This window comes from Alexandromys fortis, unplaced genomic scaffold (genome assembly GCF_014885135.2).
Source record: "Alexandromys fortis isolate MF-2015 unplaced genomic scaffold, M_Fortis_MF-2015_v1.1 scaffold_79, whole genome shotgun sequence".
NCBI lineage: Eukaryota > Metazoa > Chordata > Mammalia > Rodentia > Cricetidae > Alexandromys > Alexandromys fortis.
Window position 1 is genome coordinate 1,827,331 of NW_026067964.1, and position 19,375 is coordinate 1,846,705.

The window sequence follows — 19,375 nt, forward strand, 5'->3', positions numbered from 1 at the left end:
AATGCATTCAAGAGTACTTCCCACTTTCTCTTCTATGAGGTTCAGTGTGGGTAGATTTATGTTGAGGTCTTTGATCCATTTGGACTTGAGTTTTGTGCATCTAGACCTATTTACATTCTTCTACATGTAGACATCCAGTTGTACCAACACCAATTTGTTGAAGATGCTTTTTTTTTTTCTATTTTATATTTTTAGCTTCTTTGTCAAAAATCAGTTGCTCAGAGGTGTGTGGGTTAATATCAGAATCTTTGAGTTGATTCCTTTGGTACACCTGTCTGTTTTTATGCCAATATCAAGCTGTTTTCATTACTATAGCTCTGAAATAGAGTTTGGAGTCAGGGTTGATGATGCTTCCAGAAGTTTCTTTATTGTACAGGGTTGTTTTGGCTATTCTGGTATTTTTCTTTCTCCATATAAAATTTAGTATTGTTCTTTCAATGTCTGTGAAGAATTGTGCTGGGATTTTGATGGGTATTGCATAGAGTCTGTAGATTGCTTTTGGTAAGATTGCCATTTTTACTATGTTAGTCCTAGCTATCCATGAGCATGGGAGATCTTTTCATTTTCTGATATCTTCTTCAGTTTTGTTCTTCAAAGATTTAAAGTTCTTGTCATACAGGTCTTTCACCTGTTTGGTTAGAGTTACCTGAAGATATTTTAGGTTATCTGTGGCTATTGTGAGGGATGATGCTTCTCTGATTTCTTTCTCAGGTCATTTATCATCTGTATATAGGAGGCCTGCTGCTGTGGGACAATGCTCTTATACCCTGTTAAGATTTGTCACCTGTATTTTAATAAAACTCTGATTGGTCGTTAGCCAGGCAGGAAGTAGAGGTGGGGCAATGAGAATAGGAGAATTCTGGGAAGAGGAAAGACTCAGTCTGCACCCAGATGCAGAGGAAGCAAGATGAGAATGCCTCACTGATAAAAGGTACCAAGCCACATTGCTAACACAGACAAGAATTATGGGTTAATGTAGGCTGTCAGAGTTAATAAGAAGCCTCAGCTAATAGGCCCACAAGTTTATAATTAATGTAGACCTCTGTGTGTTTCTTTGGGACTGAATGACTGCAGGACGGGCAGAACAGAAACCTCTGTCAACAGGCTGATTTTTGAGTTAATCTTGTATCCTGCCACATTACTGAAAGTGTTTATCAGCTGTAGGAGTTTCCTGGTAGAAATTTTGGGGTCAATTATATATCATATCATCAGCAAATAGCAATAGTTTGACTTCTTTCTTTCCAATTTGTATCCACTTGATCTCCTTTTATTGTCTTATTGCTCTAGCTAGGACTTCAAGCATTATATTGAATAGATATGGAGAGAGTGGACAGCCTTCTCTTGTTTCTGATTCTAGTCGAATTGTTTTGAGTTTCTCTCCATTTAGTTTGATGTTGGCTCTTGGCTTGCTGTATATTGCCTTTATTATTTTTCGGAATGTTCCTTGTATCCCTGATTTCTCTAATACCTTTATCTTGAAGGGGTGCTGAATTTTGTCTATGGCTTTTTCAGCATCTAATGAGATGATCACATGGGTTTTTTTTCTTTCAGTTTGTTTATATGCTGGATTTCGCTAACGAATTTTTGTATATTAAAGCATCCCCTCATCTGTGGGATGAAGCCTATTTCATCATGGTGGATGATGTTTTTGATGTGTTCTTGGATTTGGTTTGCTAGCATTTTATTGAGTATTTTTGCATCAATGTTCATGAGAGAGATTGGTCTGTAATTCTTAGTTGTGGCTTTTTGTGGTTTGGGAGTCAAGGTAACTGTAGCCTCATAAAAGAATTGGGCAGTGTTCATTATGCTTCTGTTGTGTGTAATAATTTGAGGAGTATCAATATTTGCTCTTCTTTGAAATTCTGGTAGAAAGACAGGTGGTAGTGGTACATGCCTTTAATCCCAGCACTTAGGAGGCTGAGGCAGGTGGATCTCTGTGAGTTTGAGGCCAGCCTGGTCTACAGAGTTAGTTCCAAGACAGGCTCCAAACCTAAGGAAAAATCCTATCTCAAAACGTGAAAGAAAGAAAGAAAGAAAGAAAGAAAGAAAGAAAGAAAGAAAGAAAGAAAGAAAGAATGAATTCTGGTAGAATTTTGCACTGAAGCCATCTGGTCCTGGGCTTTTTTTGATTGGGAGGCTTTTGATGACTGTCTTTACTTTCTTATGGGTAATAGGTCTATTTAATTTGTTTATCTTGTCTTGATTCAATTACGGTAGGTGGTACTTATTCAGGAAATTACCCATTTTCTTTAAATTTTTCATTTTTGAGTATGACCTGATGATCTCTGAATTTCCTCAGTGTCTGTCTGTTTGTTATGTCTCCCTTTTCATTTCTGATATTGTTAGTTCGGATGTTCTCTCTCTGCCTTTTAGTTAGTTTGGATAAAGGTTTGTCAATTTTGTTGATTTTCTTGAAGAACCAAGTCTTTGTCTTATTGATTCTTTGTATTGTTTTCTTTGTTTCTATTTTATTGGTTTCAGACCTTAATTGCTGTCCTTGCCTTCTGGGTGAGTTTTCTTCTTTTTATTCTAGAGAGTTCAGGTGTTCTGTTAATTTGTTAGTGTGGGATTTTTCCAGCTTCTTTATGTAGGTACTTAATGCAATGAATTTCCTCTTAGTACTGCTTTCATTGTGTCCCATAAGTTTGGGTATACAGTGAGGTCAATTTCATTGCATTTTAGAAAGTCTTTAATTTCTCCTTTATTTCTTCCTTGATCTAGTGGTAATTTGGTTGAGCGTTTGTTCAATCTCCATGTTTTTGTGGGCTTTCTGAAATCAGTGTTGCTGTTGAATTCTAACTCTGAGCTGTGGCAATCTATAAGATACATGGGGTTATTTCAATCTTTTTATATCGGTTGAGGTTTTGCTTTGTTACCGAGTATGTGGTATGGGAGAGCACTGTCCATGCCTGTGTACTTGCATGGAGGCCTGCGAGAGTGCCAGGTATCCCTCCTTTCTCACCTTCTGTCTGTCTGAGACAGGTCTCTCCCTGAACCTTGGGTTCATGTTACCTGGGCTAGGTTGAAGCCAGCAAGCAAGCCCCAGCCATCCTCCAGTCTCAGCCCCATGTTTAGCTGGGCTTGTGGGCTTGTTATATGGATGCTTACCCTGAACTCCAGTTCTCATAATTGTCCAGCAAAGGCTATTAATTCCTGAGCCATCTCTCCAGCCTGGGGATTAGCTTTGCATCTGCTATTGGTGACCCCTGCTGGATGTATAGCAGATACTATGTGTAACACCTGTTTTCAGTATCCAGCAACAGAGAATAACACTTATTAGTGCTTTTTGGTTTTGTGTTATCTGGTTTGGCCTGTTGTCTATATGCAGCCTCAAGTCAGTTAGGAATTCCATGCGCTAGAGAAAAAAAGAGAGAAAAAAAATTTATTCTCTGTGTCAACACATACATCACTGTCTTTGTTTCTTGTGTAGTTGAATCTAATTTCATTTCCTTGAAGCCAATGTTCACTTTCTTCCACCAATAGCCTACTTTTATGTAACCCAGGGTTGGGGCCAAGTGTTTGCAGCATGAAACACAATTTTATTTAAACTAGATGGAAATAGGTAGGAAAAAAATCATGCTCAAAAGACTGAGCAAATAGCATGAGCAAAGTCCTGGGTTCCACCCCTAACCAATAAACAAACAAATGTTTTAACCTATGGCTCTCTGTGCACCTGTCTGTAACTGAGATATGTCTTTGCATATTATTGAAGTATAAAGGATTTACTAACTCTAAACCGTATTAACACACTTGATTATAATGTCTCTGATATTAAAAGACCATTATTCTGTAGCGATATTTTGTTTATGCTCTAACAAATAAAGCTTGCCTGAAGATCAGAGAATGAAGCTAGCCACTAGTTAACCATAGAGGTCTGGAGGTCTGTGCAGACAGACAGGAAGTGATATGGCTGGGCAGAGAGAGGAATATAAGGCCGGAGGAGACAGGGGTGTGGCCTTTTATTTTGACTGAGGAGTTAGCAAGGTAAGAGGTGGCTGTGACTTGCTCCTTTGTCTCTCTGATCTCTCAGCATTTACCCCGATATCTGGCTTTGGGTTTTTATTATTAAGACCAAGTAGAACTCATGTGACATAATTCTGATGGGTTTGTAGAAAGAATGGGAGGAGTAACTGCTTAGAAGTGATGCTTAGCCTTCCCAATAGTGAAACACTGTGAGTTAAACATTTCAGATAGCATGCATTTTTGTGGAAAGGTCTCCAAGATAGCCTTGCTATTTGAAATTAAGTCCTTACCCTCAGGAGAGGCACTGGCAAACTGCTCAGGAAAAAGCCACCAGAGTGCTATAGCCCAGGCTTTTACCCATCCTGTCTTAAAACTGTTCTGCCTAAAAGTTCTTTTTTTTTTTTTTAAGTTTTTTGAGACAGGGTTTCACTGTAGCTATCAAGCCTGTCCTGGAACTAGCTCTTGTAGACCAGGCTGACCTCAAACTCACAGGGATCCACCTGCCTCTGCCTCCCAAGTGCTGGGATTAAAGGCGTGTGCCACCACCACCTGGCCTGCCTGAAAGTTCTGTTTGAGGCCCAGAATCTCTAAATGGCAGAGCTTTATAGAAAGCCCTATAGAAACGTGTCCCAAATCCCACCACCGATGTTATCAGTGATAGACTTCTGGATATCGTCTCTTGAATGGCTGTCACACTCCATAGCAGCTAAAGGTGTTTGCTCTCAAGCCAAGCAAGCCGAGTTCAATCCTGGAGCCCACTCAGTGGAAGGCGAGAGCTAACTCTTGTAGATTGCCCTCTGACCTTTAAATGTGTGTCATGGAACGTGTACATCCTTGTGAGCACATGCACCTGTCTTTCCAAACAAATCAATGTAAAAATTCAAAGAAGAGAAGACAGAGCTCTCTTAGCACAGTAGGCAGACCTCAAAGAAAAGAGGGATTTAGGCTGATTAACTAACTGAAATGGTGGTAAAATGTGGAAAGAATTTCTTGGACTTAGGGCCCTAACCTAGAAAAGAGGAACAAATAATTCAGGCTTCAGAAGCCCTGCAGTTTGTCTCAGAGCCTGTTAAGCAGAAACTCCTTGTTTTCATCTTAGTAAGTCATGGAAAGCTCTGGATTTGCTCAAAAACAGTGAGATTTATAAGTGGGGAGCCACACCAGCCAAAGACTTCCTCAGAGGCCCTGATGAGAGGACAAAGGGAACTTCAGTTGTGTCTGTGTCCAGAAGTGGACTTGGCAAGGACAGTTTAGGGTTGGGGACAGTGCCCCTCAAAGGAGTCAAGGTCCAGGGACAAGTTCTTCCCACTGGGCTGTGGCTGTGAGCCTGAGCTATCATCCCATGTTCTCTTTGGCAACACTGTCAGACTTAGCTTTCCACTGACCTTGGCTACACAGGTCTCCCGCACCCAGCAAATAGTATATCTGATGTTTTAGTTCTTAATAAATTTGCTTGGCATCTTTAAGTCATCAGCTTCTGCAAGACTGGTCCCAGCTATTGCTTTTGACTTCTCATCTGTCTTCTCTATTTCTCATCCCTGGTCCTCCCATTCAACAATCCCTTGCCATTTGGGACCCTTATTTCTGCTGGTTTGGGTTATTTATACAGTTAAATTGCAATATGGATGTAAAAAATCAGGCCAAGGGTCAGGGAGATGACTCAGCCAATAAGGACTTTTGTTGCCAAGCCTGAGGATGAGTTCGATCTTAGGAACCTTCGTGGTGGGAGGAGAGACTCCTGTGTGTTGTCCTCTGAGTTCAATCCTAGGAACCTACATGGTGGGAGGACGTGTGTGTGTTGTCCTCTAACCTCCACACATTCACATGTGCACATACACACACACACACACACACACCCATTCCTCACAGCATAAAGATAAATGGAAATAATAGGGCCCGACCTAACAAAACCAGACTCAAGATGAAAAATGTTAATAGAGGAGGGTCACTCTTTCAATGGCCAAAAGGGAAGAGGCCGCCAGAGACACTCAGAGTGAGATCCCTGGGCCACTGAGTGGTATCCCCATTGGATGAGCTAAGCAGCCTCCAGATGGACATATGTACAGTAGTCAACAGCCCTCAGTCTAGGGAGAGCTGCTTAGCTGAATTCAGTTCATTGCCAAGCAATAAGGTGCCAGGCTTATGACTTCTCATTGGTTATCTTGTTGATTTCAGTTTAAGGATTATGTACATTGTGGGAAGCACTGAGGTCCTTGTGCTCACAGATCAGCACTAGGGGAACCCAGAATGTCAAACACACAGGCTTGTTCCTTCAAGGGACACATAACCTGCTATCCACCCCGAAGGCTGGGAGCAGACTTCTTAATAAAATAGCCTGATGACATTTTGTACTATCTTTATCGTTTTCGAGACTTGTTGTGAGGTTGTCCACCTATAGAACCTATGGAAGGGGTCACATGTAGCGATCTATAGAGCCCATCTTTATGGAAGATGTCACAGGTACTTTAGAAAGGAGTTTCAGTGCATCATGCCTTAAGGTTTATTGTGCACCTAGACTGAGTTAATTATCACCAGAAAGGTTTTCTATAAATTGTGCTATGCTTAAATATTCCTAAAATAAACTACTTAGTGTCAGACTCTCAAAGTTTGACCAACACTGGCTAATTAGTCATGTTGAACACCTTCATGCCTCGTCTGCTGGCCGTGGCAATTGCAGAGACCCTCCCAAAGTATATGGCCCTATCGGGCAACACCAGATTTGCATATAACTCAGTAATTTTACCTAGCAGTACCTGTAACACAGCTTTTTAAAAGTTTATGTGAAAGAATATTTGTCTGCATGTTTGTAGGGCACATGTGCATGCAGTGGCTACACGGAAAGAGAGCTGGATCCCCTGAAACTGGAGGTACAAATTTGTGAGCTGCTGTGTTGGTGCTGGGAACCGGACCCCAGTCCTCTGCAAAGGCAGCCAGTTCTCTTAACCGCCGAGGCATCTTTCTAGTCCCCCTTGATTCTCTTTTGTTTATAGTATCCGGATCAAGTTTATGTGGTTACAACTGATATAACACCTACTTTTCAGATGAAGGGATTTAACTCAATCAAGTCTCAGTCAGTCAAATCACTTTCTAGTTCATGGCTCCATCTCCTAGGTTTTAGTAAAAGGTGAGCTAATGATACCCGTCTAGTAGGGTTAAAGAGCATCTCACTTCTCTTTCATAATTAATGACTTTTTCTTCTCAAACCTACCTCTAAGAGAAAAATATTTTAAATTACTTTTAGAAATGACCATTAATATAATCAACAAAGTATATAATCAAAGAGCTAGAACACAAACAGACAGCAATAGTATTTTATTTAAACATGATTTTGTAAACCATCACACTGTGTACTTTTTAGTTCAACAAGAACATTATTCCCCCCTCCCCCAGACTTACAATAAGCCCTGTGCAAAGTCAAAGAGTTAATACAAGAGTGAAGATAAACAAGGTGGAAATTCTCAAAGTGTCAAATTGTGGTACTTGATACAAAGACACACAACCACCTGTACCATAAAAGTTTACATGCCATAAAACATTCATTTATAACTTTAAATATAGAGTAAAACACATTTATTTAAAAAAATCAGGGTTAATTTTAATATAAACCAGTGAATTATCCAAAGGAATATTTCTTAAAACTCACTAAAAACCAGCAAATATTGCAACTGAGGTAAAATTTACATGTAAACAAAACCATCATTTGTAAGGACGCAGGAGTGCAGAGGCCGCATCACTCCTTGATGTTCTGAAGCAGCTTCAGCAGATGTGACTCAATGACCTGCTGAACTGCAAAGACAGGCCACCACGGTCACAGCACAGAAACAAGCAAACACGAGTAACAAAAGGCTGGTCTATAAATTCAACTTAGCCCTGGTATTTTGTAAAATGAAGTTATTTCTAAGCAGGACTCATTTATAGTCTGAGGACAATGTGCCACAGTCGCTCTTAAAATTAAGGCTGTTCCGAATTCAGCAACTGCCTGAGCTTCTGCGTTTTCTATACTGAGGTTTTATCTTTTCTTTTTTTAAAGTAAGAACTCCAAAGTACATAAATAATTTTTATGAAAACATTTTTGAAAATCTTGCAAATACTGTCCACTTTTCCTCCAGTGACCATTTGAGTTTATGAAAAAGTCCAATAAATGAATTCATTTCTTAACTTTATAGGAATCTGTTCACTTTGCACTCCACGAAAGCATATGTCTGGAGTTAAGATAATATAATGTTTTATGCAAGAAGCAATGAAAAAGCTTTGGGTCACTGGCCTTTACTATACATAAGGCTTTCCTAAGATGAAACCCGAGACTTCTGAAATACTCACCACTTCTATAGCCCAGAGCCACAGCTAAATCCATAGAGTTGTATCCAGAATCTGTTTCAATTGTTGGGTCAGCTCCATTTTCTGTACCAAAGCAGAAAAATGTATATAAATAAAATGAAAATGCAAATGTGTCTATTCCTGGCTCATATGCAAATAGCTGAACAGATCTGCAGCCACCCTGGAGGCATTTCCAACAGGCTCACACAAAGAACCGGGTGCACGGGCTACCCAGGGTGCACTGGTGGGCGGACAGGATACCAAATGTCTCTAGAGTAGCCGAGACTCAAATAACTGGACAACACTCTACAGGAAGACACTGTGCACAGAGGACACAAGCGTGACCCCAGATGTGAGCGGGAAGGGCAAAAGCTTCAAGTGCAGGGGTGGAGTGTGAGCGAGCTCCTCTCGCAGGGCAGTCCTGTGACAACGGAAACCTAGGGACAGACGCCAGCAGGGTAATACAACCAAACACCAGGTGAGCTCCTCTTACGGGGAAACTGAAGATGAGATGCTCGCAGGCTCCTAGTGACGGCTCTGTCACCTGCTTACCTAACAGCATCTTCACACACTTCACGTGGTTCCCATGGACGGCATACAGCAAAGGTGTCCCGCCGTTCTGCAGGGGGAAAGTTGGCAGCATTTTCATTGAGCAAGAGAAACTGGGCATGTAAAAGTAGTTTAAAATAACATTAATATTTTGTTAATAAATAATTGAATTTATGACATTAAGTTGCTCATCCTAAATAAATACATTTTTTCTTCTAAGTCCTTATAAAGCTAATATCTCCCTGAAATCAATTAAATACTAAAAGTTATTACAATAATTGTATTTTATGTATTTATTTTTGAGGCAGGGTTTCAAGTAGTCCTGTGGTCTTAAAATAGTCAAGATAACCTTGATCCTCCTGTGTCTACCTCTTGAGAGCTATCGTTCACTACCAAGCGAGGCACTGGAGATTGAACACAGGGCCATGTGTGCAGGCCAGCATGTTGACAACGGAGGGACAGCCTTGTTACAGAATTTCAGTTCAGCATGTGGACTCACCCAGTCATACTCATTGACATCAACGCCACAGTCAAGCAGCATTTTGACGATATCCGTGTAGCCCTTACTACAGGCCAATGACAGGGCACTTTCTCGACCTTTTCCTAAAAGCTGGGGATCTGCACCCTGCCATGGGGAGTGAACATAGACGACTTCAATTAACTCAAACAAGAACACTTGTTTCTGTCAACATGATTACAGTTTAACAGTGAGGTCAGGCCACATTCTGGGATTAAGGAGGAAATAACAGAAACATGATACATGTGCTTGTAACAAACTGCCTGGATGCCTTCATTCCTCCCCTCCAGCTGCCTCAATCCTCACTCTCCTCCACTCTGGAAAACGGCCCAGCTCCTCCAGCCTTTCCTCCAGGACCTGTGACAGTACTTCTGTTCCTGCTGCACTGGGGGCTGGACACTCAGCCCCTCTCACTGACTTATAGACGATTAGCGCTGCTTTCCCAGCTAGACCCAGGCTCCGCAGGAACGGTAAAGGCAGGGATTTATTCTGTACTCTCAATCTTCATGTCTAGTTGGCTGCAGATATAAAGACTGCACTAAAGCCTCAACTGGGCTCAAGAAACTACACATACACATTTTCTGAGCGTTTTCCTTACATTCTGAAGTAGGAACTCTACCACAGCTATTTGCCCGTGTGCCGCAGCCCACATCAGGGGAGTAAATCCTTCTTCATCCGTGTGATTGATAACATTTTCTATTTAAAAGAAAAGCAATTTTTGTGATCTAATTTAACAACCACATATTAATATCACTTTGAAACCACTGGTACTCTAAAATCTTATGACTCAATGACATTCAGGGAGATGACTTTGTTGACTGAGGTCTGGATGTGCTGCTGTGACCGTCAGTTTGGGCATGTTAGATGTGCCCCACTGTAAAGACGCTGGGCCCATGGGACACATTCTGTAAAGAAAGCACCACACACAGCATCACGTAGGGAACGGTTGTCAGCATCGTCTCAGGGACAGGGGACTCAAGATAGAATCCTGGCTCTTTCATTTTCTAGTGGTTCTGTTCTGGGCAAGTGACTTAATCTCTGTTAAACAGAGTTTTATAGCTTGCTTATCTCACTACATGTATCTCAATACATGGGAAGATCACAATACAATGATATATGATAGCCCTTAGCGTGACCCAAATGTATACTTAAAGCTTCAGCAGTTTTCAAAAGCTACCTTCCCTCTAGCTAGCATTGCTGCCTGTGATTCTCCTTCATTCGTGCACTTGCTAACATAAAATGCAGACTGGCTAATCTAAAACAGTATCACACAATTCCTCCTTTAACCTCATTCTATTCCCTGAATGTAGTCTAATAGTTATAAACTGCATAGCTTTCCCCCTACAGTTATTCAGTAGGTTGAACATAAAATTTGTACTTTTTCAAAAATGTATTTTTATTTTTTAATTATGTATGTGTGGGGTGGGTATAGGTGCATGTGAGTGCAGGTGCTGGTGAGAACCAGAGGCATCAGCTCCCCATGGAGCATTAGGTGGGTGGAAACCACCTAATGAGGATGCTGGAAATCAAAGTCAGGTCCTCTTCAAGAACAGCACCCTCTCTTAGGTTCTGAACCATCTCTCCAGCCCCTGACAGCTAAGTATAAACAGAAATACATCTAAGTCTTAGGAAAATAAAACTCTTGGATCATGCTCTCATAATCAACAATAATGGGACACCTAAATTAAAAAAAAAGCAACAGTTTTCCTACTGTCTATTACACTGAAAAGTATTTCATATGCATAAAAGATTATAAAAAAGGAGACCCTGTAAATTTTGGCATAACAATGGGTGGTTTCTTTAATCTTATAATCCTAGAGTGGGGAATCTTTTCTAAGCAGGATGTAAAATTCCAAATTCAAAAAGAAGAAAAATTTACAATAAAAAATCTGAAGAGGTCATGCAAAATGGACAAACTGGGGAAAATATATCAGGGAACAACAGAAGTCAGTTTCTTTCACTTTGGAGTTAATATGACACAAATATACTGTGGGTAGTTCACATAAAAATTATAATATACATCAATTATAACAAACATCAATGGAATTACCGTGAGGTACCATTTTCACCCACAGATAGCAAGAATTAAAGACTCACTGCATCTATGACAGTTTGGGGAAACTGCAACTCTAACACTAATGTGAGGACAAACATCGGTTAAAATCTAAGAATAAGAAGGCAGAGGTACAGGTGTGCTCTGTGGCAGAACACTGGCCTAGCCCATGTGAAGAGCTGATTCACTACAACAAAAACCATCTAGTTTGTGACCTGTTATACCTATGTATGAAAATTTACTCAATGGGTATATTTATAAAAAATGCTAGGATTCCTGGCAAACATTTGTAATCAGCCAGATGTTAAAAGAACAAATAAAAATCATAGTATATGCATATGCATTATAGTGGAAAAGTATAAAATGACTGGGTGTAGAGGTACACACTTAGAATCCCAGCACTCAGAAGGTGGAGATAGGAGGACTGTGAGAGGGAGGTCATCTTGGACAACACAGTGAGAATCTCTGTCAATAAAAAGATCTCGGGGCTGGAGAAAAGGCTCAGTGTTTAAGAGCAGTTCATGATTCTTGCAGAGGATCTAGGTTCCCAACACACACATGGTGGCTTGAACCATCCTAACTCCAGTTCCCAGGGATCCTCTTTTCACTTCACAGGCCCCAGGCATGCAAATGTTACATATACTGGCAAAACATGCATGTGCATACATGTGCAGGACACACACACAGACACTCAGATCTTTGGTATGCTTCATACTCAGATCTGGGTACACAGCTTCAAAATATTAAATGAAAAAAGACACATTGTAGTGTATGTAAGATTTTTTTGTTTGTGTGCCTAACAAAAACACATATATATTCTCAAATATAACCCTAAATGGAAATGTTTTCTAGAAAAATTTCCTGAAAATACAAAAAATTTACAATGTTTTGGAGAAAAGTAAAGGAAGCTAAAACTTTCTTTTTTTATTAAATTGTGATTTTAACTGTATGGATTTTGTGCTTTGCATGTATATATACATACTACATGTGTACCTGGTACTCTTGGAGACTAGAAAGAGGGCATCAAATCCCCTAATCCTATATTTACAGATGGTTATGAGCAGACAAATGGGTGCTGGGAACTAAACTTGGGCCCTTTGGAAAAAGAGTCAGTGCTCTTAGTCTCATAACCATCCTAAAACCCCAAATTTTATACTTTATATTACTTAAAATTTTCCTTTTTTGCTATCCATTAAGTTATGTATTTGGTGAGATTATACAACTTCTTTTGTCTTTATAGTTTCCTATAAGAAAATAAATAACAAACCCAATACATTCAAATGAATATTTAAAATACAATACTTAAAACTAGACCTTGTTCAATATGAGTACCTTGTTCAATACGAGTAGCCAGGTAGAGCATTTCTCCTTGAGCTGCCAACTGGTGGACAGACAAAGCTGCAAAAACAACATAAAATCCTTCAAGTGCATCTGCGTACACAGCTGTCACGCCATGGTGAAGCCAGTTTTTCCCAAAACAAAACCCACCATTTTATCATTTAAGCCTAATAAAGTATCAAGTATTACAGATAGTGTTCTCTGAGTACTGACTCATATGTTAATATGACATCTGCAAATTATTTTTGGGCAAAATTTATCCTAAAGAGTGATTGAGATACCTAATTTTTAACATGCTACTTAAGTATCCAAACTTATGAAGGATGCCCCAAAAGACACAACAATATTCGTTTTTGTTTTCTTTTTCTTTCTTTTTTTTTTATTTATTATATATAGTGTTCTGTCTGCATGCTTGCTTGTATGCCAGAAGAGGGCACCAGATCTCATTACAAATGACTGTAAGCCACCAAGTGGTTGCTGGGAATTGAACTTAGAACCTCTGGAAGAGCAGTCAGTGTTCTTAACCTCTGAGCCATCTCTCCAGCCCTCGTCTTGGTTTTCTTTGTGATTCCACTTTTATACTTGATTTTCCTGAGAGAGGGTCTGACCATGCTGCCCAGGCCAAAGCTGAGCACGTAGACGCAAGCAATCCTACCACCTCAACCTTCTGAACAGTTGAAACCACAGGGATATGCCAACCCTCCCAGCCTTTTAAATGCTACATACATGTATTTTAAATTTATGCAAGTAGGTGTTTTGCCTGCAATACCCATAGAGGCAAAAGAGGGCCTCAGACTCCCTCTATCTGGAGTTACAGGGGTTGACAGGCCAGTAAGTCTGGGAATCTAACCCACGACCCCTTGAAGAGCAGCCAGTGATCTTAACCGCTGAGCCATCTCTCTAGCCTCCTAAATATTTTTATTTTGAAGTTGGATGAGTTTTCTTAACATTAGGAATGAGTTCATAAATAGACAACTGTCTGTGTGAGATTTTTCTTTTTCGTTGAGGGGGAAAATTTAATCTTAAAGATAGTCTCATTATGCAGCCTGGACAGTCCTAAAGTCCAAGCTCAGGCTCCTGGGCTCGGGGACTGCAGGTGTGACGGCCATGGTTGGTGAGAGTCAGTCTATGAGTAGAGGTTTAGCTGAGGCTAGTTAGCATGTTAACTCTGCCTAGCTGATTAAAACTTTTACTCATAACATGGGGACAGTTTTTAGCTTTTTATTATTTTTTTTTCCAGCAGAGAAGGTGTATGGTTGGAATACTGTCAGACAATCTCTTTGAGAAGCACCTTTAAATAATACCACCTTTAGTGATATGACTGGGTAGTCTTAATTCATAAAGGCAACTGTGCGGCACACACACATAAGTAAACTAGAAATGGCCCACAAGTGGAATTAGAACGCTTGAGGAAGAGTCTTCCTGGCTCAACTGCTACAGTTCGCAGTTCTGAAATCTGGAGGGATTTAGGATTCCCAAAGACCAAGATTTCATCAGGCTTTAGAATATACCACACTTGCATCATGGTATCAAATGTAGTTACTGTCCTGTTAGCTGGTTTTCTCTCATTCAAATACTCATGCTTCCCTGAATACCTATTAGCTAATAGAGAAACTTTAGATCCTATACAATGACTTGCACTCAAAGTTTTTTAAAGGCTAGTTTCATATTTTACATTAATGAAACATTTCAGTAGAAATTATTTAATTTTTAGTACAAAATATTTCTTCATCTGTGAAATAAGTACATATTTACAATAATTAAACATTATATAAGTTAAACATGAAACCCAAAGAATACAAAATCATTGATATCTTAATTTATAAATAATTCACAGTAATGCACTTCTTTATGGTAAAACTATAAAGGTTTTAATAATATTTTAAACTATATTTGTTCGCATAGAGATATAACAGTGAAACATATAAAAACACATTAGAAAGTTTCAACTTATTAAAATGACTAATATATCACTTAAGCTTTTAAAACTAGATTGTTTAAATTTGGTGAAACTACTACTTCAGAGCCAAACTCCTAATATGTAACTGCATTAGTTAATTGCACTAGCAGTAATACTTCAGAACATTCTTCGCATACTTACAATTTGCTAACAGAGGTGTGGTAGAGACCTCATTTCCCCTGTGCTTGTTGGTTAAAGTTGTAGACTGTTTTATGGGTGAGAAATGTTTCGTCGTAGAAGGGGTGTAGACATGCCTTACTTGAATTCCAGGAGAAGGAGATGTATGGATATTGCACTCAGCTAAATAAACAAATTAAAATAGTATTTTAATGACAAAGCATTCTAATAAAAGTGTCAATGTTCACATGAAAAAATGTATGAGGTCTAACAGCTTCAATTCAAGTGTTTATCAGGTGATACTAATTTTGTATTAGTCTATACTACTACAGTGTAAGTTCTACAAAGAAATCAATGTTGAAAAATATTGAGGCTAGCTTTAAGATTAACAGATCACTGAATTAAGTAGTAGAAGCAGATGTAAATTAGTCATGAAACAGGAAATAGTAAACAACGTTTAAAAAAGAAAAGGAATAATGTTCTATTATTTAAAAACATACAACTAGGCTGGGTGGTGGTGGTGCACATCTTTAATTCCAGCACTCAGGAGGCAGAGACTGGTGGACCTCTGAGAGTTCAAGGCCAGCCTGGTCCACAGAGCTAGTTCTAGGGCAGTCAGGGCTATACAGCGAAACTGTCTCAAAAAATAAATAAACAAATAAATAAATAAATAAATAAAAAGACACAACTAAGAACAACTGCATTAGGGAAATTGTAAATAAAGGTCAGGCAAAGATTTTATTTATTTGTGAGACAGGGTATCACTGTGTATCCCCGGATGGCCTGGAACTCACTATCTAGACTAGGCTGGCTTTGAACTCACCTGCCTCTGCCTCTCAAGTGCCGGGACTAACTAAAGGCATGCATCACTACACCTGCTTAGACAAGGAATATTTTTGAAAATTAACAGAAACTTCATGCTGGTTTCTGTGAGATTCTAGAAAATCTCCTAAAAGATGACTTTCAGGCTCTTCCTTAGCTCTGATCTCATGGCAGAGAAACCAAAATGGAGCTGGGCAAATGAAAAGGGAATGTAGGGATCAGGACCATAACTTCCAGGAAATGAAAGGGAACATTGGGATCTGGACCATAACTTCCAGGAAATGAAAGGGAACATAGGGATCTGGACCATAACTTTCAACCTTTAAATAAGACAGATGCCACCTCCAGGTCAGAGTTCACTTGATCTTGAATATTTTTACTATCCTCTTCATTTAAGGACTTCACAAATCGAGAACATACGTTCATATCAAATCGGTTTGGCAATATGAACTTCATTCCCATGGCAACACCCTGAGCTGACCCTTCTTCTGAGTTTGGGTCCAGCTGGTGCTCAATTTTGATGTCTGGCATGCCAGAAAGACTATAGCTGCTGGAACACTCTTCCACAATCAGCTGGGCCCCAATGTCCAGATTTGCTGATGTAGCCATGGTTTCAATAATTAAAGCAGTTCTTCATAGTTTCTTCTTGGTGTTTTAAGGGTGTGATCCAGTGTATTCTTGGAATTGGGATATTAAAATACCTGTAAGGAAAAATTTAGAAAATTTAAAGCAGCATATTAACTTATGAACGTATACATGCAATTGCTTTCAGCCACACATCCAAACAGTGCTCTTGTGAGCCTTTATCCATAATACAAAGTAAACAACATTCAGAGGTAGGTATCTGCCCACGAACTCAAGCTTTGCCATTAGCTATGTGATGTGTACGAGTTACTGAACCTGACAAAGTCTCATTTATAAAAAGAAATACTGCCATTAATTCACAGGATCCTGGAAAAGGATGAGGAAATACAGTATACTTCCATCACTGTGTCCAACACATTTCAGTTGTTTCTACCCTTTCCTATATCTGACTATTGCCTAATGTTACAAAACTTAGTTAAAAGTTAGCTATTACACTTATTTGTTTGCATGTGTGTGGGAACACATGGGCTACGGGTTGCATGTAGAAGTCAGATGACAGTCCCTTCTATCATGTGTGTCTCAGGGACTGAACTCAGGTCATCAGGCTGGTCAGCAAGTGCCTTTACTCACTGAGCTCTCTCTCCAGACCTACAAAATTTACTTTTGAAGAATCAAAAGTATATTTGTCAGCTTTTTTTTTTTCAGAGTAAACATAAACAACTTCATGTGAGTTTAAACAAAAAATAAAATCTGTAGATTATGGACTGGCATCACAGGATAAAAAACAGCCCTAAATACATAGTTCCTTGAAACAGGAAGAAATGAACATCCAGTTAGTTTTTTGTCATGTGACAACATATTGCACCTTGGACATTTTGAAAGGGTGCTCAATGTGCAATGATCAGAAGTACTTGGAATCAAGAGAAAAATGAATTAATCATGTGCCCACTGTTCAGTTTTAATTTTAAAATCATTTCAAAAGATTGATTCTGCTGTGCATGAAGCACTAGAGGGCAGGAAAGCAGTCTTCCACAGAGACATGCACACCAACTGGTTATGGAATAAGTGGAATAGTCCTGAAAACATACATATGAGTAACAGCATACAAGCCAGGTGTGATGGCTCACACCTTTAACCTCAGCACTTGGAAGGCAGAGGGAGGTGGGATCTCTGGGAGTTCGAGGCCAGCCTAATCTACATAGAAAGTTCTATGACAGTCAGAGCTACAAAATCAAGAAACCCCAAAATCCTTAAAAGAGACAAATAAATAACCAGACAGTGGTGGTGCACGCCTTTAATCCCAGCACTCATGAGGCAGAGGCAGGCGATTTCTGAGTTTGAGGCCAGCCTGTTCTACAGTTGTGAGTTCCAGGATAGCCAAGGGGATACACAGAGAAACCTGTAAAAACAGATTGATCCTCATTACAATTTTCTGAGCAGAATGGGCAGGTAATTATGTTCACCTCAGAGGAATCCTGGGAAACACCCTGCTCTACCAACTCCAGCATTGTGCCCATTAAATAAATAAGCAGCAATAAAAAGAATAGAAAACTCCCAGGGGAGAAACGAAGACACACTATAGTCAGAAAAAGTATCAACGAAGTCGTTACATTTTGTCAGAACCAGACAGAAAGTTAGTTCAGTGACTGAGTGATGGAGACATAGAGAGAAGACCGAGTCTTTTTACATAAAACCTTGACTTGTCCTAGAGGGGCTGTTTTTACTCGGTTTTATAAATGATCGAGTCTCGGGAAATTTATACAATTTGTATCCTAGCACATCTGATTAGTGCGTGTTGAGACCGAGTCTTTTTAAATAGACACCTCATGAAGAACCATTTATTGCTAGGCACTGGTGGGTTGAGAGCAATCCCATCCCCCCCCCCTCCAACCCCGCCCACCATCTCCCTGAGGGGATGGCACGTGTTCCTTTGACAGCTTCCTTCAAGTTCCTATTAAGAAGGACAGATGGAGGCCTTTTTTTTTTTTTTTTTTTTTTTTTTGAGACAAGGTCTGACTTTATAGCCGAGCTTGCTGGCCTAGAGCGCACTGTATTCTGCCTGCTTCTGTCTCAGGAGTGTTGGGATTAAAGGCGTGCGCCTGGTGCGAAAACCACTCTTCGGAGCCACAGCACACAAAACCTACCTGGTGCTCCATGTTTTCTGATCTTAATTTCAACCATGTTTTACATTTCCTTTCTCACATTTTTCTAGTTGGATCTGATTCTCCATTCTCAACACGCACTAATCAGATGTGCTAGAATACAAATTGTATAAATTTCCCGAGCCTCGATCATTTATAAAACCGAGTAAAAACAGCCGTCTCTAATGTTCTTTGCAGCCCCTCTAGGACAAGTCAAGGTTTCAACATGAGGAATTACCGGTCTTGGAAGGAAGAACAGCAAATGCAGAGGGAACGCTTATCTAGATTCTACTCCAGGGAGAAGCAAAGACGTTGATATGCCAAAACGTGAAATACAGGAGAGGGAAAAACGAAATGGCAGAGGACGGGAGTTAACATAAAAGGGTAGGTAGGCTCACCTGCCAGAGCTCAGGGAAGCTTAGGGAGTCTAAACGCAGGCAGTGGGTACCGACCCCGACGAAGCTAACCGCAGGGGCTCCGCGTTCTTCCTAACTCTTGAAATTGTCCTACGAGAGGAGAAAGGTGCTATATATATTTTAAATAAAAGCTGTCTCACAAGCGACAGGTGTCCCGGAGGGCGTTCCCGCTCTGTCGCCGCGGGCTGAGCTCGCTCTCGCGTGGCGAGCGGATCCCGGGACAGGGGACCGTCCGGCGGGTGGCACGACCACCCAGACCGCAGGCGATGCTCCGGTCCGGCCGGGGCCAGCAGCCTGATCTGTAAAGACCCGCAAGCCCGGCCTGCTTCGGGCCCAGACGTCACTTCCTATTTTTTTCCTCTTCTGGAAAAAGCCCAGAGCATTCAGCGTAGGCGAGACGACTTCCGGGGATTTCTACTTGCTTCCCTTGCGCTCCGCAGCCGAGGATCTCAGAGCACTAAGGGTCCCCTCGGTTCCGGGTCACCAGAGAAAGGCCCGGGATCCCTCCCCGACTGCTCCACCTACCAGCGCTCTTTCTTGTAGTTCTGGGTCGCGCACCGCTTCTACACATGCGCCATTACGTCATCTGTCCGCGAC

The 19,375-nt window shown here is 40.4% G+C and overlaps 1 protein-coding gene across 4 annotated transcripts; it reads right to left on the minus strand.

Annotated features, from left to right (window-relative positions):
- Positions 1–7,260: 7,260 nt before the first annotated feature.
- On the minus strand, positions 7,261–19,275 carry Ankra2 (ankyrin repeat family A member 2). 4 transcript variants are annotated; one of them, XM_050153774.1, is made up of 9 exons: positions 18,761–19,275; positions 15,957–16,337; positions 14,839–14,997; positions 12,732–12,797; positions 9,945–10,042; positions 9,329–9,454; positions 8,833–8,899; positions 8,284–8,364; positions 7,261–7,749 (listed from the first exon to the last, which is right to left on the minus strand). In XM_050153774.1, exons 2-9 carry the CDS (start codon positions 16,243–16,245, stop codon positions 7,694–7,696), a joined length of 942 nt encoding a protein of 313 aa, XP_050009731.1. In that variant the 5' UTR covers positions 16,246–16,337; positions 18,761–19,275; the 3' UTR covers positions 7,261–7,693. The 4 variants fall into 4 exon arrangements, with proteins under 4 accessions (XP_050009731.1, XP_050009734.1, XP_050009733.1 ...); XM_050153777.1 differs by lacking the exon at positions 15,957–16,337 and having other exon boundaries at positions 18,761–19,273; XM_050153776.1 differs by lacking the exon at positions 18,761–19,275 and having other exon boundaries at positions 16,057–16,196.
- Positions 19,276–19,375: the final 100 nt, after the last annotated feature.